Source organism: Neovison vison, chromosome 2, assembly GCF_020171115.1.
Source record: "Neovison vison isolate M4711 chromosome 2, ASM_NN_V1, whole genome shotgun sequence".
Classification (NCBI taxonomy): Eukaryota; Metazoa; Chordata; class Mammalia; order Carnivora; family Mustelidae; genus Neogale; species Neogale vison.
The window spans coordinates 53,942,270-53,960,661 of NC_058092.1; the positions used below are offsets into that span (position 1 = coordinate 53,942,270).

General features: G+C 44.1%; 1 protein-coding gene across 5 annotated transcripts in view; it reads left to right on the plus strand.

Moving 5' to 3' along the window:
- Positions 1–15,702, plus strand: part of AK4 (adenylate kinase 4) — a 69,444-nt gene extending 53,742 nt beyond the window's left edge. For all 5 annotated transcript variants that reach the window (XM_044238383.1, XM_044238382.1, XM_044238379.1 and 2 more), the window contains 3 exons: positions 5,359–5,531; positions 8,600–8,718; positions 10,167–15,702. In XM_044238383.1, coding sequence (XP_044094318.1) covers positions 5,359–5,531; positions 8,600–8,718; positions 10,167–10,281 — 407 coding nt within the window. In that variant the 3' untranslated portion in view covers positions 10,282–15,702. The remainder of the gene's footprint in view (positions 1–5,358; positions 5,532–8,599; positions 8,719–10,166) is intronic.
- The last annotated feature ends 2,690 nt before the right edge of the window (positions 15,703–18,392 follow it).

The window sequence follows — 18,392 nt, forward strand, 5'->3', positions numbered from 1 at the left end:
GTTGTTCCAGCACGTCAGGGGTGCGGGGCAGCTAGGAGCTGGGTGGTGAGGGTGCTATCAGGATGCTTTGATCTTTGGGTGGAGGCGAGGTGTGTGGGGTGACATTGAGGATCCTGTAGTCGTCCTTTTTTTATACTCGTGGAGGAGGAGCGTTGTAGAGTGGGCACTGGCAAGACCGGAGACCTGAGTCGTGTTCTGCCGCTGTCCCCACCCCCCACCCTCCCTCTGCCACCCCCCCCACCCCACCGACATGCAGGCTCCCTGGTCAGTTACACGTGGGTGGTGTGTGTTCCTGCTGCACACACCTCACAGGCTTGGTGTGAAGAAATGTCTGTACATGCCTGTAAACAGTAGACTACAACACACAGCTGCATTTGTGCAGTTGCTGTTGGGACGTGGCCTGAGAAGCCATGAGTCCACGTTCTTCCCAAGCAGGGTGGCCTTGTCTGGGAATGTTGCCCAAAAGGAGGTGCTCACTTGGTGGGAAAGACAGCACACGGCTGTCCCCTTTCTTAACTTGGATTCTGTGTAACAGTTAATATAGCCTGCGTGTGGGTTAGTTGCTGAGAACTTTCCTCTGGCTGCTGCCTCAGGATACACTTGGACTGTCAGCTGCTTAAGGCTGAGCCTTTGTACTGGATTGGCCAGTCTGTTTACCTTGAACTCCGATGAAAGCTTACCATGATAAGGTATTGAACTGGATCAGGAAAGTCGGCTTCCGGTGCTTTCCTGTTAAACAGGAGTAGGTGATGACGGGGGCAGTCAAGAGAGTGGGAAACTTGTGGCAGAAGCTGGCCTGGGTCAAGCTTCCTTTTGAGTGGGGTGGGGACCAGAATGTGCGGGCTTTGTGGCTCATCACTGGAACGGCTGAGGTGTCCTTGTGTGGCAGAGAGCCGAGAGCACCAGGGACTCCCTAAACCAGCGAATCTCAGAAAAGGAATCAAATAGAGGCAAGTCGTGCCTTGTGCTGTCTTGTGACATGGGGCACCAGCTGGGCTCCCAGGAGTGCTCTAGCAAGAGCGACAGCTGCCGTTTATTGAGTGCTCACTATGTGCCCAACACTTTATATCTCAACGATTTTACAAAGATTGCCTCTTTCCATCCTCAAAACAGTCCCATGCAGTAGGCATTACCTTCTGTTATGGGCTGAGTTGTGCCCCTCTATGTTCATCTGTTCCAGTCCTAACTCTTAGTACCTCCTAATTCAGCTCTTTTTTGGAGGTAGGGTCACTAAAGAGGTGATTAAGTTAAAGAAGGTCTTGAGGGTGAGCACCAGTATAATATAGAGTACTGTAGTGTCCTTATAAGAAGAGGATTTGGATACAGACACCCACAGAGGAAGAGCCCTGTGGAAGACACAGGGAGAAGGCAGCCATCTGCAAGCCAAGGAGAGAGGCCTCAGAGGGGACCACCTGTCCTGACACCTCACTCTCAGACTTCTGGCCTCCAGGACTATGAGAAAACAAATTTCTGTTGTTGAAGCCACCTGTTCTGTGAGAAAACTAAGGACCAGAGAGAGATTACAAAGTCTTGTGGAAGTTTTTGCTGTCAGGGCTAGGCAGAGCTGGGATTGATGTCTGCTTCCAGAGCTTGTGCCCATAACTAACATGTTCCACTGAGCCCTGAGTTTCCTGGCTTACACCGTGGCTTCTCTTCACTTCTGAAAATGCAGCTGGCGCCCGGATCTTTGACTAGGCTACTGTTCTCACTGTTTTCCTGTACTTTTTTTTGCCTGCCAAGCCACTCTCTGTAGAGGTAAGATCTAGGCTAGGAATGGCATAAACAGGTGGCTTGAGATAGGTAGGGGCTTAGTGAATCTAGAAGCCTTTGGGAATTTTCTTCCCAATTCTCTTGCCTTGAAACTGAGGTCAAGAAGACTCTCGTCAAAGTGGTTTGGACCTGCTTAGAAGTGCTGTTAAACCTTCCCCCAAATGGGATAGGTACACGTAGTTAATTAATACTGCACTTGTGGTGTTGCTGTCACTGGGAAGTTTGGCCAGAGTCACCTGGATGACTTTCAGAAAAATACCCAATTCCTGCTCCTAGATGTTCCCTTATAGGAAGAATGGTACAAAATCTGGGCAGTAATAAGCTCTCCCTGTCCCACCCCAAGTCTTCCCTGATAATGTTGATGTGTGCCATCAGAGGGAGAACCTTGAAGTTGAGGAATTACTTATTCCTCTTGTTAGTACTTCTAAACCATTAAAATGGTTGCATTTCAACAATATTAACATCTTAAACCATAACTCTCCCATTTTTGCTTTCATTGTAGGCTTCTCTGTGTTTTCCTTCGTCTTTCAACGTAAACCTGTTTTGAGGATGGGAGGATATGATGAGAGCCACTGTCTTAACAGAAGACCTCTAAGCCACCAGAATTAATGATTCTCTGGTCGTTAGCAGGTCTGAATGTGAGCCCTAAGGTAGATACCACCTGAAACAGGTTCCTTTTTTGAAACAGGGTCCTTCGGAGTTCAGCTTTTTTCATACAGTTGCATTTTCCACCCATTCCTCCAGAGGGCGCCAGAGTTCAGAAACAATTGAGGGGCTGTTGGGCCGACTGGACTAGGAAAGTCCAGGAAAGACCTGGAAACTTTAGCCATAAGGATTTGAGTTTTTATTTGTTGGAGGAACTGTCATATTCTTGTTCAGAGCTTCCTGTTCTTTCCTAGTGCTTTATTCACCTTTCAGCCTCTATCCAAAGGATAAAGAGCAGTGTTTTCTTGTCAGGATAGTGGCCCTAGAACCCAAGTCCAGGGTCTGAGGCTGGGAACTTGGGTCTTTAGAGGAGTGAACCCTTAAATTCTTTTGCACACTTATCAGTGTTGACTGCATCTTCAAAACAGGGATTTGTGTGAATTATATGCACATACAATTTTATTAATATATACCTTATAAAATGTACCATCCAAAATGGAAGCTAAAAAGAATGAACAAAACAATGCAACATAGGTTCTCTTTTTCTGTACTCAGAGTTACTTTGGAAGCCACTGCTTTTGAAACAGTTTTTCTTTAAAAAGGGATTTGGAGGGAAGAACATAGAGATTGATCTTGGGGTGGTTTTGGCCACAGTATCTAACTCAAGTTGTTAATTCGAAGCCTTCAGGAGGAGTTGGTTATACAGGGAAAAGGCAGGACATGACAGTCAGTGAGAGTTCCTTCTGTGGAAGGCTCACTGCCCTCTTTGCTGGGATTCTATATAGAATGTGCGAGGCACAGTACCTGAGGATGACAGAGGGGGTAACGTGTATCTTAAATACCATTTCAGGAAGCTCATCTTCTAGAGCAGACCGTGGTGCACAGTGCAAAGGAAGGTGGGCTACCGTTGACTAATAGACTTAGCAGAGGTCCCGGACTTGCCAACAAACTTCTCTACAGCATCTCCAGTGTGACCTGCAGTGAGCTGTTGGGAGGGAGATGGAGAAAAGGACCTGGTTGAGGGTGTCCAGTATTCAGTAAGGAATTTGGTGGAAAAAATAAAGGAGGCAGGCATGGTTTTATCTGGACTCTTCTGAAACTCCTTGCCCATCACCCAGCCTAAGTTGCCATAGATTGAATTGAGTCCTGAGGGCCCACCTGGGGCCAAATCTTGCTCCTTGGTGACCCAGGTAGTAGGACTTTGTTACCTAACTAGTAGCTATCATGTATTTGAAGCTCCAGGATACACCTAGGTGCTGTGAAGCCCCGATTCTAAAATTGTTTTTGAACTTAATAAATTAATGTACAAGCAGTCAAGCCATTCCATAGTAGAAAAAATTGACATACTGGGTTTACAGGGCTTGACAGAGACCTATATTTCACAGAATTAAATTCAGAGTTTAAAATAAGGCAACTGTCAAATAAATATGGCCACCGAATGGAAGACTAGAAGACAGCTACCCTAGTATTACACATAAATGTTTGCCCACTGCCTGCCAGGCATTGCTGTCTTCCAGGGCTGAGGCTAAGTGTGTGTAGTGTACTTAATCTGAGGTAAAGTTTGACCTTTCACTTTCCTAAATGTCAGGTAGTCATAACTTGACCTGACAAGTTATGTTGAGATTTGGAAAATACCTGGTCAGCAGTTCTTTACTTAAGGTATTTTTCCTTCCATTCTGAATGTACTCTATGCTTAGATAAAAATAATTAGAAGAGTAGAAGGGAATCAGCCATCTTCCCACTGCAGAGAAACCACCATGAATATGCTTCCCGCATGATTTCCCAATGTGTGGTGTGGGTGCCTTTTTTGTGAAGAGGATGCTTAGCCAGAGAGTCACTATGGGAGGAAGGAGACCGTACAGGTGGGTGGGTGACTTGGCACAAGAGGCAGCGTCTGGGCTGCGAGATTGGAAATGCCTCTTTCTCTGTTGAAGCCAGTCCCAATGTGATGAAGGCTAGATGAAGGCAAAGCCCACTGACATCCTGAACTGCGCCCCCCACCCCGGGTGGGACAAGTGTGACATTCTTCCAGGAATCTCCCAACTGTCTTAATGTTAATACCTTGCTAGAGGGGGAAACAACCTTAACTTGACAATGGCAAGGCTGTCTTGCAGGTGTCATATAGGTCGATATAACTTAATCTATATCCCTTCTGTAATAAACAGCATCACACATTAGATACTGTGGGGGCCATTGGGTAATTTCCCTTATTGGTGAAATTAGAAAATAAGCTCCAAGGGAAGCCTAGAACAAACTCTGCGGTGAAAGCTGTGTTTCTTCACCCGCACCCTCCAATCCGGTGCAGAGCAATCCTTTTATCAAATAGAATAAGAGCAAATTACTAGAAAAATTAAAAGAAAAACACATTCAAGCATAAATTTTGGATTCACTAGGCTTAAAATTACTGTGAAATTGCTATAAAATTCCTAAGTGCATTTTCTCATTTTGTAGTTACTGTGCTAGATTGCAGACCACATGTTGAGTTTTGTTAAGTTGTAGGGAATGGATGAAAATATAAGTTGAGGGGTAGCCTGAGAATATTATACTCATCAGCTGTTAAAGCTATAAAAGAACACAAATACAATTTTATTCCTTTGCTGCTTTAACAGAAGAGGAAATGGAGATGATGTAACTTTCCTAAGGTTATGGGAGTAGTTAAGAACAAAGTAAGGACTAGTCTAGTGATTTTCAGTTTAGTGCACTCTGTACTTGGGTCACATGACTCCTTAATCTTTGCTTATACCAAAGGTCAAAGCTAAGCTATAAAGTAGCGTATTTTCTTCTATTTTTAAATTTTTGGAGGTCGACATACATTCCTGATAAAAGCTGGTTTCTGGATGGTATACGTGTAGATTCGATTATTTTGTCAACTGAAAATGCACCATTGACTCCTTGGAATTGGGAAATGTCTTGCATTTGATGTGTTTTGTTTCTGGCATTTAGGTTTTCCTAGGACATTAGTTCAGGCTGAAGCCCTGGACAAAATCTGCGAGCTGGACCTAGTGATCACTTTGAACATCCCATTTGAAACACTCAAAGATCGTCTCAGCCGACGTTGGATCCACCCCGCTAGTGGAAGGGTATATAACCTGGACTTCAATCCACCCCATGTACACGTAAGAATATACAAAGCATTTTTACGGGCTGACGAGAAAGAGGCGAAACATTTCAGTTGTAAAGTGTAGGAAGGATATGAATAGATTATTCGAAAAAGCAAATCTGCATGGCCGAAAGTGTATGTGCTGTCGAAGCGAGCACTGCTTGGCCGAAAGTGTTTGAACTTTCTTGTTCACTAGTGATCAAGGAGTGCAAATTAGATTTATAACACCTGTTGCTGGTGGGACCTAGAAAAAATGGCACCCTCATCTTTATTAGGCATATAAAGTATTAATAGTGTTTTTAAAAAACAACCTTTCAATATACATTAACATCTTCAAATATACATACTTGATTCAACCCACCACTGGGAGTATAGGTTATGGAAATGAAAGCACCAGCAGGTAAGGTCAAGGACACAATGATGCTTATTTCAGAGTTGGTTTTGGAGAAGAGATCTGAAAACAAATGAATATTCATTTATAGGGGATGACTAAATAATCTTGAGATTATGTACGTCTTGCAATATTACATACTCAGTAAAAAGACTGACTTTGTGCTATACCGTTTGACCTGAAGAAATACTTCCTCTGGGTCCTGTTGAATATGAAAAGCAAATAGCACAGTGATTCCATTTTTGTAAAACAGTGACCCTCCTCTACATGTTATCTGTATGTGTGTGTATATGTACTCTCTAGTTTCGTAAGAGCAGGGATAAATGGGGAGGGTTGGGACTATAATAAAGACTTAGGGTCAGAGTGGATGGGGTCATGGGAGTGATGGTAGTGAGGGTTTAAAGGGACTGGGAGGACGAGAGGAATAAACAGGTCCAAAAGTAACACGTGTTTACATGAAATAAACATATGTAAAGGTATATGTTTAAAGAACCTTTTTAAAGTAACACACTCATTTAAAGAATTATTCTTTCTGGTAAAGACATGAATTAGTTCAGTGGGATTCTTACCTCCCGTTACTGGGTGTTAGGTAGAATTATTTGTAGCCATCCAGATGTGGAAGGGGTGACAGTTGCATCTTACTGGGTTAATGTGTATGTGATAGGTAGGTCTGCATATAGATAGAGTCAATAATTACTACAGAAAACCAACTTCAAGAGGGTAAGGGCACCTTCCCAGCTCCTGAGTGCCATGGTTTTGGTGACATTCCAGTGAGTCTTGCTCCTTTGGGCAAAGCACTAGTTGCCATTTGAAGTCGTCTTTTTAAAGGTAATGAATACTTTTGGAATTTCTTTATTAGGTCCCTTCCTCCTTTCCCTCTCAAGAAGCTAGTACAGGGTAAGAAATGGATGGAGAGGAGAAGAGGGTTCTGGATAGGCCTTGACGTTCCACAAGAAATGCTTCACATTTTAGCCCTGCCTAGACCTGCTGAAGCAGAGATTCTCATAAAGTCAGAGAACCTTTAACACTGAGTTGCTTTCCGAAGACTGGAATACCTAAAAGAAACCCACAGTTAGAGTGCTCCCTTCAAAGACAGGTGAAGATGCTAGTCTGGGCCACCTCTCCCAGCCACGGTGGCCCAGCTGTCCCAGAAGGAGAGGTGCTGTCACCCTAGCACCGTTCTGTTCTTCGTAGAAGCAGTGGTATTTACGGGTGCTCTGCGGTTCTGGAAATGACTCTTCTGAGCTTTGCAGCTCTAAGTTAAATAAAGGAGAAGAGAATAAAGGAGATCTACAGCCGTCTCCTACCCCCGTCTTGCCTGTTGAGTCAGGGTAGCAAGCATGGAATACACGTGATGATTACAAGGCTCACCAATAACTCATAAGTGCAGGTTATGGACCCAAGGCCCTGAGCTGTAATGGAATTTTAGTGCATTTCAGATTTATAGCTGCTTTCTGATTATCCATTTGAGTTGCCTGAGCCTTTTGGTTCTGTTCTAGCCTGCCGTTTGACAGATTATTCCTTGTGACTCTCTCCCTGGAGGGTAATAGCCATGGACGTGGGAGACACTCACGTCCATGTTGTTACTTGTAAGTCGGTATGTTTCTTGGGGAGGTTTAAAATAAATCAGAAATCAGGTTTTCTAAATTGTAGTTTTCTAGTTCTCAGAAAATTTTGCCTGATTGTTACAGGACAATGGACACCATGCTCATTTTAATCTATCTCTAAGTAAGTCATTATGCAATCTAGGAAAATAACCCGAGTCAGATTAATCTCAGGAAAGAATTTGAAAGTTAGCAGAGGCAAGACTGAGATACCTTCTGCCAGATCAGTGTCCTCCTAAGTAAACCAGTTGGTTCTTGAGACATTGTCTTTTTTTTTTAAGATCTTATTTACTTTAAAGAGAGAGGAAGCAGGGGCGCCTGGGTGGCTCAGTGGGTTAAGCCTCTGCCTTTGGCTCAGGTCATGATCTCAGGGTCCTGGGATCAAGCCCCGCATCGGGCTCTCTGCTCAGTGGGAGCCTGCTTCCTCCTCTCACTCTGCCTGCCTCTTGGCCTACTTGTGATCTCTCTCTTTGTCAAATAAATAAATAAAATTTAAAAAAAAAAAGAGAAAGCATATAAGCAGGAGTAGGGGCAGAGGGAGAGAGAGATCTCAAGCAGACATCATGCTGAACATGGAGCCCTATGGGGGGCTCAATCTTACGACCCTAAAACCATGACCTGAGCCGAAATCAAGAGTTGGATGCTTAACCAACGGAGCCACCTGGGTGTCCCTCGACGTTTTATTTTCCGTATTAACAGTTCAAACTTTAGAAAGCAAGGCGGTTTTAGAAATGTTTAGAGGGCCAGAGTGACATTGTCTAAAGGTGGGTTGTGGTTGAGGGAGGCAGCATGGAGTTCCAAACTGTAAACTGAAAGTATCATTTTTCAGTGGTACTGAAATATGTTTGGAAAGATCTGAGAATTTAATAAAGATTCCAAGTCAGCTCTCATGAAGTAAGGTTAACATCACTATTAAGAGTGTTAACCTCTTTTCCAATTACTTTCACTGTTAATGGTTGCCACGCAGGCCTGATTCATCATGCAGTGGGAGTCCAAAAGTAAGTACACGGATTTTGGCACAGGAAGGTTTTTAATCTTTGGAATGGCTCAGGTGTTGGCCATATTAACTGGTTTCTCTGGTATTTATAGGGGGTTGATGACATCACAGGCGAACCATTAGTCCAGCAGGAGGACGATAAACCTGAAGCTGTGGCGGCCAGGCTAAGACAGTACAAGGATGTGGCAAAGCCAGTCATTGAATTATACAAGTGAGTGTGCTTCACCATTTTCCCAGCAGACGCTCCGTCAGAACCACATGGCGCTCAGTGGGAAGGACCTAGGGCTGAGGCGGGGTTGGGTGTCTTTCACCTAGACAAAACCCTAAAGGCCCAGTTCCTCCCTGGGTGTCTAGGGGAAATGCTGGGGTTGCACGTGGGAGATACAGCCCAGTTCTTTTATGCTGAAATTTTTGTAATACAAGGACTGAAACCTGATCATCTCCGTCAGGTTGTAAAGTTATGTGTAGGATTATTTTCCTTTTCCTTTTCAAGGAGCTGAAAGAGGGGTTTATATTTTGACACTGCCACCTGTAAATATCTCAGTGGGATAGAGGATGAGACGGGACCTTTTGCTTAGATATAGCTAGAGGGAATTTAACCCAAAAAAGCAACACTGTAAGCTGCAGATGGCAAAGTGAGATGGCTGCAGGGGCCAGGGAGCTGTTGGAAGGGAGTGTCAGACCCGGTGGAGGATGTGTTCATCGGGGCAGTTGAGTGACAGTGCCCGTGCCGCTCTAGTCACTTATCCCACAGGGGCACTCAGGCCCAGAGTGGCCAGTGAGCCCTGTTTTTCAAGAGAAGCAGAAATCTGGCTGTGAGTTGAGGGGGTGGGGGGGACATCCCAGTTTGTATCTTGGCAACAAATAACATTCTTAACAGCATGCACAGTGAACAAAACCCATTTGCAGACTGCGTACAGGACAGCTGTCTGCAGCCACTACTGGAATCGGGTTTTGACCTTTTACCTCCCAAATAATTTAGCAAGCCTTTAGATCAGAAGTTACGATCCTGTCATCATGATGCGTCATGTGTTTCGCGCTCTATTGTAAGTAATAAGGGTTTTCCAGTACCCAGGTTTGTCAGTGGTTTGTCTTTGGAAAAGTGTATCCTGAGGGCGCCTGGGTGGCTCAGTGGGTTAAGCCGCTGCCTTCGGCTCAGGTCATGATCTCCGGGTCCTGGGATCGAGTCCCGTATCGGGCTCTCTGCTCAGCAGGGAGCCTGCTTCCCTCTCTCTCTCTCTCTGCCCGCCTCTCCATCTACTTGTGATTTCTCTCTGTCAAATAAATAAATAAAAATCTTTAAAAAAAAAAAAAGTGTATCCTGAGGCAGATTGGGGATTGTCCATATAATGTTATTCTTTGATACATATTTTTTAAGATTTTATTTTTTTGAGAGAGAGCGTGTGCACAAGCAGGGGGAGAAGCAGGCTCCTCTTTGCTATGTTTTAAACAGGAGAAGAAGAGGAGGCATCACGGCAGGCATGCCAGAACCGTAAAAGCTGTGGTTTTACTTAGGTACGCCGAATGCGGAGGTTGGCACTTAGCGGTGGTTGATAGGCCACAAGGTCGTGCTGGCTTTATGCCCAGGATCTTCACCCACCCTCATGTCATGTTAGAGGAAGCCAAAAAGGCCTTCGTGTGTTGGCTTTTGTTTTTCAGGAGCCGAGGAGTACTTCACCAATTTTCTGGGACGGAGACTAACAAAATCTGGCCCTACGTTTACACGCTTTTCTCGAACAAGATCACGCCTATTCAGTCCAAAGAAGCATACTGAGCCTGCCTAGTGGAAGAACCAGGAAAATGTCGTCCATTCAGTTGTGTGTGTAGTATCGGTGCCGTGTCCAAGGTAGAAGCTAGTGGGGATAGCTCACAGCATCTTTTCTAGTTTAAATGGCGAACTGAAATGAAAACGAATGAGTAGAAAGCGTTCCTGAAGCGGCTCCTCTATGCCTTTCTCGAGAAGGGTCACCAACACATGCGTACGATGCCTCTGCACGTCTCAAGCCCTTCCCAAGAAAACAAGCCCAGGCCAGGCTTCTGGCGGCATCTAACCCCAACCTCTAGCTGATCTCTGGCCCTCATGTTGTTGCCGTAGTAGCCCTTTGGCGCGTGACGGTGTTGGCCTCTGGTGCCCTCCGTCTCCCGAAGGCTGTTGAACCACAGCGCCAGGCCGCCTTGTCCCGAGATTTCTGGTATGTGCCCTTCCTGGTGACTGTGCGCTTGAAGCCAGTTGCTTTTTGTGGTTGCTTCCCTGGCCTTGAGTGATTGTCCATGATTTATTTTTCCTGTTAGGAGTGATATCTTTTCTGCATCCATGCTCCATAGAATCTGTCCTTTGCAGACATCCCTGGAATGAAAGGATTTGGTTTCCACTCTTTTTATTAGACTGTATATATTTTTTTTAGCCTCTGTTTTCTCCCAAGGCTATGAAGCAATACAGACAGGTACTGCTTTGATCCCTCTCAGACCTGTTTCTAAGAGCTGAGAGCAGGGGGGGCTGTCAGATCGCTTCCCACACCAGGAACTGGGCTCTGCCGAGGGCCTCCTTAATGCTGCTGGGCTGACTCTCATGGGTTGACACTGCCCTTTTTTCTTTTATTGTGAAAAAATAAAATCCTCAGAGTCTTTGGGAGTCTTCAAAAAAAAATGGGAGATGCTTACCTACATAAATGTTAAAAGATCGTATCTTGTGTATAGAAGTAATAAGGCCACATGAAATTACTGCACTAAAAGAATAGTTTAGTTTTTTCGTCAAGACAAAAAAATGTATTTTGAAATGCTGCTAAATATTGATGCTGACAGTGTTTTTCTCCTGTGAGTGACCCAAGCATATTATAAATAGTTGGTAAAGGGAATGGAGCCTTTGGGTTGAGGAGAAAGTTGCACTAGCTGGGCCCGGAACTGAGTAGCACAGCTTTATGATTATGGGAAAACAAATTCTTAAAACTTTTTTTCTGTTCCAAAGATGCTTTCTGTGGGGTGGCCATTAAGTCTAGAAATATAGATAATACAGTTTTGTCATTCTTTATAATGTACTATCAATAAACCATTTATTAAAGATCTGCCTGGTTTCCAGACTTGGTGGCCACCTATTGTAATTCTTGCTCTCCTCTGGGAAGAACAATGAAATTTATTCCTGTTGCCTTAAAAATAACTACCCCTCTTTATGATTGTCCCTGAAGAAGGTCCTTTGCTATTCCTGGGAGTGACTTCTGCCTAACTCTTCATACTGGAGGGAAAAAAACCTACCCGTTTCTGCACGCCACTTGTGTTGTACCATATTATTTATTTTCTGAAGATGTCCCAGTAGATCCCTAGTCAGTCTGCATCTTCTGTCCAGATACTGCTCTTGCCGGTTCTTCTCCCTCTCTCCCTTCATGTGACTATTCTTTGACTGTCTTAGGTGATCAGGGTGAAAAGATACGGGTAAGGCTCAGGTGTCCTGGTGATACAGGCATAGAAAAAACAAGTCTGAATATGAGGAAAATGGCACAACTTAGACTATTGTTGCCATGGAGACCCTTTCCACAAACTAGGGAAAGTAGAGAGTTAAGGTTATTAGGTGGACAGTTCAAGAAAAGAAAGTGTGTGCCCTCCTAGAAGCAGACAGATCTTCACAACTCTACCTTTAGTTCCCTTTTGAACAGACTCCCTTGGAGTTTTTGAGAGAAGTATGGGGAATGGCTGGACCCTGGTGGCATGCTGTCATTCTCCATCCTTCCCTCCTCTCTGGCAAAATAGACAGTTGTGGGCAGTGTTGGAGCCTCTGGGTGTCTCAGTGCGTTTTCTGTTTCTGAGGTGATCCAGCAGTTGAGGGTCCTGTACTTGGTGAGACCAAAAACAGACAAACACCTTTTCCGTGATCTTTGAAAGATGATACTTATTTCATGCTTAGTGGCCTAAAATGTCTATTTCTGATTTTCTTCAACCAGCTCTCTAGTTTTTCGTCCAGTAATTTTTGTAAAAAATTAAAATCTTCTTGCAGGTATTTGGACAAAAGCAAAAAGGACATCTTCTCTTGGTCTTCCTTCTATTGACACACACATGGTTCCTTCAGAGTTACACAAAAAGGAAGTAGTCAGGGTGTCTCTAAGATTCCTACCTGTCCTCATATCCTGTGATTCTAGTCAGCTGTGGATTCATTTTGTTTTCCATTACCTGAACAGGCTTTCCCCTTAACTTAGAACTTGGAAACTTTGCCATATTTAATAACTCTCTTAACACCAAGGCAGACATAAAATAAGTACCATTTACTGAAGGCCTTTTGGGTGCTAGGTGTAGTTCTAGGACCTTAGCAAACATCTCAATTAATCTTTCAAGCATCCTCTGAGATGGACGTGGTGCCATGTTTATAAACAAAGAAGGCAGGGGTCGGAGATGTGAAGCATCTTGGCTGGGCTCTTGCTGCCGATAGCCAGTGCAGCCAGGACTTACGTGCAGGCTTCCCCAGCTCTGCAGCCCGAGTTGGCTCCGGATGTTTACTCTGTCCTATCCCAACCAAGCCAGGGTGCTGAGCCTGCTTGATTCTGCTTGCATTTCCAAGTGGCCTCACACGGAAGTAGCTGACGTGCCATTCCGCTCTGTATGTGACTGATTCCTTTTTTTCCCCTTTGCTGAAGCAAAGGGAGCTGCTAGAGGAAGGTCCGAGGCCTTGATATTTTATAACTACTCGTTTATAAAGTGAACGGCTGTTGAAGAAGGCTTGGGTCCAGGCTAATCTGTGGAGGAGTCAGGTTCATGTCCCTCACCTACCATTTTGGTGTCCATGGGGTTATACCCTGGAGGGGACCTTTACCCTTGAGCCCCACCCCCCCCAAGCTGTCATGCTCTCTACTGTAGACCTGGGCTACTGGCAGCTCTCCCGATGCTACTCACTTTTCTTCCCTGTTACTGGAACAAGTCACTCCCTTATTCATACCCCGAATAAGGCTCTGAGGATAAACTGATCCTGCCTGAAGTGCTGGCGGGTCAACGGAATGTGATTGAGCTGCTGACATAGAGCCACCCCGGATTTTTGCACCGTCTTCCCTATCTTGCATTCCACACCAACCTGATGCTGAGCGCCACATTCACACCTTTGCCTGCCATCTGCTGTGCTGGCTCCGGCATTAGCCAGGGGAGACGGCTTCCTGTCTTCCCTGCCATCCTCCAGCGGCCACGCTCGCAAGAGCTCCAGCCCCAGCTGTGCCCCTCTTTGCTAGGGAAGGTAAGGAGAGAGTAAAGGTAAGGAGAGAGTCATGGATGAGGGGGATTCTTGGAAGAGGTACTGCTGTGGCTTCTTCCACCCCTTAAATTGTTGTTGAGACAGGATAGTTGTAGGATAGACAGGATAGAAGGGTGCCTGTGTGCAGTCGTAGATAGGATTGTAGAAAATTCGGCTCACTGTCAACTGATTTCAGTATTTCACTGTAGCTGTCGAGCTGACTAAACACCTTGCCAGCTTCTGCTTGAGGTTGGCTTAAATCATAAAGACCACAAATTTCTGAATGTGTGAAGACATAGCTGTTCTTAGTAGTGACTGTTGAGTGGTACTTCCTGCTCAGTACATTATATGCATTGTCTAATTAAATTCTCAGCAATTACCCTACATGACAGATACTCAGTTATCCTGTCTCCTTATGTAAAAACCGAAGTCATCCCATTTACTTAAACTTGTGTTTTTCACGTACCTATAGGGATGAATCAGGAAATTCAAAAGGGCCCTTTGTGTACCTTTTTCTCCTTTGAGCACCCCATTCTAAAATGGGTAAAACAGTGTTATTTGTCCCTGGAATCTTTGCCTTTGGCACCCTGGGTCCTGGTGGTAGTCGCGCACTGTATATGCAGAGGGCACCCATCTCATTCGCATTCTGCTGGGTTGCAGGATCTCGGGAGACATTCGTATCTATCTGGTGAATTTCGCGTGTTACCTTTTATTTAAAAGACAGTATCTTTTCTTGCCACAGCAAATTTTGCCAGGGATGCAGTTCATAAGGCCAAGTTGTGTTCTTGATATGAATTGCTTTCCTTTCAGTTCCCCTGCATTTTTAGTAACTATCTTATCCTTTGTAGTGTCTCAAAAGAAGAATCTAGCAGTGGAGACTTTTTTTTTTTAAAACAGGAGTGTGGTCTGATCCTAAGTTATCATCCCTTTCCACCTATAACTGATCCAGTCTGGTTTCTAGATGAAAAGTGTGCAAGACCCAGATGTTGGGAAACCATGAAGCCACATTTCAGCTGTGAAGAGAGATCTGCTTCCTGCAGCTGTTGAGACGAACTCCCATGACAGTTGTTCCTACACACCATTCCTTATCTTTTTTTCAACAAGTTGCACAAGTCTTGCCAAAAGAAATGCCATTATCTGTGTGCTTCAGGGAATCCCCCCAATTGGATCAGTGTGTGTATGGGTCTGTGTGTGGGGGAGGGAGAGGTAGGGAGAGAGGGAGATGGAGAGATGGCAAACACCTCCAAAAGGAGGACAACCCTGGGATGGCATGGGTGTGCGTTCCTTCCTGGCAATCATCAGGCTATTCCAGGAAACAGCGTCATTCTGTGGACATAAAAGGCTTTCTCTTTAAAACTTCACCGAGGAGCATTGCACCTTGAGATTCTCCCTGGGGTTGGTGTGTGTCTAATTCCATTTCATAAAACCTTTCTTCGTTTTGAAACTGGCTGTAAAGTCGGAAATGTACTAAATAAAAGACTGTTTTGTATTTAATTTAGAGAAGAGTAAAGGGAAGAAAAATAAACCTCAGTGCTTATGTAAGCTTCAAGGTGTTAGGGCTCAGAGGGCTTTTCTAGTTTTATGAGAATTTGTACTACTGATTTTTATATATATTCTTGTTTCTGAGATGAACAGATCTCCGGGGAAATTGTTGCATTACAATGGCGTTTCACTGTGACTCCTCTGAAGCTCGTATCTGTTCTCTAAGCCAATGACAACGTGTCGCTTCGGTTTACTGTCCTGTGAAAAGTCCGCTCCAGTTTCCCACAAGATGTGTGTTTACGATGAGTCACTGCATCTCCTCAGTGCGAAAGCTGTCAGCCCTCCTGATTTGGGTGTATGCGCTTAATTCAGAGTTTCTAGACCTGTAGTCTAATCTGTACATGCTCTCCTAACTGTTAAATTGTGTTATTGACTATTTTGATTATCTTGCTTGAAGATTGATTCCTCCTTTTTAATTTGAGAGAAATAAAGATTTTTTCCTGCTTATAACTAGTGAATTTAATATTTGTGTAGCTTTTTACACTGGAGAGTATACGTCTTCAGAGATCTTTATGCCATTCTGCAACCACTTCATCGTCAACGGTGTTACCTCCATTTGGCCGATGAGGAGCATAGAGAACACCATGTCGCCTGGCTGAGGTGACAGTTGGTGCAGAGCAAGATGATGAACGTAACCCGAGACCCCACTCTCGTTTTCTTTATTGCAACACCACGTTGCCTCACTTCAGAGACACTCAAGCACCTTATTTGTCTAACACTTTATTCTTTATGTATTTTCATAAACATTTTTTAGTTTTGTTCTTGAGATAACTGGATGATGTGAGTCAAATCCCTCTCCATTTTGCATTTGGAGATTAGATCTGAGTGTGTGAGTCCAAGGTCATAGTGTCCAGGGCTACTCCACAGAAATAGAAAAGTCAGCAGCCCTGGCTAGTGGAAGCTGGGGTCATGGAGGAAATAGAGCCTCTGCAGAAGCCTGCCTACAGTAGGAGGGTATGGAAGGTGCCCTGGCATCTCCCAACCTCACATTCTTCGGTCTCCTGCAGAGGTCTTCCACTAGCTGGGTTCAAAAGCCACCTGATGTATGAGCCTGAGGAAGTTTCCATAGGCTTCCATGCCGCTGGAAGATGAACTTGGATATGAGGGCAATGTGGTAGATTATATCAAAGTTAAAGGCATTCACCCTTCAAGAGAATTTTACATTTTTGCCCCTTTGGCTTTATGCCGGGGTGTACTGATTTGCTTTAGCCTCTGAAATGTGAGCAAAAATGAAGTTGCCACTCCGGAGCAGAAGCCTGAGGAGCCAAAGCATGGTCACCAATCTTTCCCTTTCCAGTGAGACTATCAGTCTCCTAGGGCTCTTCCTTCAACTGGGATCCTAAAATGGATGTTGAGCAGAATTAGTCCATGATGGTGTAATAGTGTGCATGTAAAATAAACCTTTGTTTTTATCATCCATTGGGACTTGGGTGGAGTTTGGTACAACAGCATAGCTTAGTCCAAGCTGACTGATAGAAAATGGGCCTAAGACTCTGTCATCCAGTTACACTTCTCATTCTCTTACCAAGCACTATTAGACTGTGGGAATGCAAAGATGAGTAAGACCCAGTTTTTGCCCTTGACTTCCTCAGTCTCCTGGAGGAGATGGGAATATACTTAAAACTACACATAACTGTTGAAATTAATAACTCAATTATAAGTGAGAGAATACAGAAGTAGTGACTTTCTTGGCTAGACAGCTAGACCAAGTAAGGGCTAATACTTGAGCTGAGTGATGCACGGAAGAAGGAACCCAAACCAAGGGAATGATACGTAGGCAGAAGTATGAGCATCTATGCCTTGTGGAAGCCAGAAAGGTATGAGGCAGCACTGCTGAGCTAAAGATAAGATCGGCTGTATTGGGAAGTTGTGTGGCCTGGTCTTAACTTTGTTTGCAGTACATAGTAGACTATGCCAGAAAGTGACTCATCACAATTACTTGATAAAATTGTACTACAAGTCTGAACTAAGATGTGGTAGAGCTCAATAAAGAGGGAAGCTGGATTATAACAGGAGTAAAGAAGAGTTAAATGTCTCCAGGGGAGCAACAATGAAATGGGTATAAGGCTGTGGGGAGGGGCAGACACTGTGAAGACTGCCTTGTACTGTTTTTTTCTCAAAGGAGAGTCCCTGTTGCTCAGCTCTGAACAGTTTGTACCACGTTGGACTTACTGACCCAATGCTGCCCAGTGATTCAATTTGTTAAGCCAGAAATTGATGTTTTATGTAAAATCTTACTTTTAAATATTTACAATTTAAATTAAAAAAAAATTCCACGGGTCAAGTAGCACATGAAGTCAATTTGGGACTTCTGGCTTAGAGATACATAGGAGGTTAGGAATGAGGATCTTAGTGGCTAGGTAGATGTCTATGAAGTAAGGAGGTATGATTTGGGTTTGGTTTTTTTTAATGATTTTGTTTATTTATTTGACAGAGATCACAAGTAGGCAGAGAGGCAGGCAGAGAGAGAGAGAGAGGAAGAAGCAGGCTCCCTGCAGAGCAGAGAGCCCAATGCAGAACTCTATCCCAGGACCCTGAGATCATGACCTGAGCCGAAGGCAGAGGCTTAACCTACTGAGCCACCCAGGCGCCCCAGGAGATATGATTTGTAAAGGCAAAAGTATGAAGGTGAGGATTTTCTAACTAGATTAACCAAAAAAAGTGTGTAGTTTTATAGAATTCTGCTGTCAGAGAACACCACCTATTCTGATGAATCGATGTTTATTTTTACTCCTTGAGTTCCACTGAATGATTTTTCCCTTATTCTTTGCAGCCAGTGAATATTCAAGCATCCAATAATTGTGTGTGTATGTGTGTGTATATGTATATACACTATGTGTGTAATAGAATTATGTGTGTGTGTGTGTGTGTGTGTATATATATATATATATATATATATGCATATATGATAGAAGGTGCTAAAATTTATTGAGGGTTTGCTCTGTGGTGCCAGGCAATAGGCCAAGCATTGTATACTAGCTACAAGTAGTGAAGCTGAGGTTCAGACAAATGAGGTTATTTGTCAAGACCACTCATGCAGTAAGTGGTAGATGAAGACTTCAGCTCTACTCCACTTACTACTCCGCTGTTTTTCCTCATTCTAACTCTCACTGCCCAAAGACACCAAGGGACCATATTAA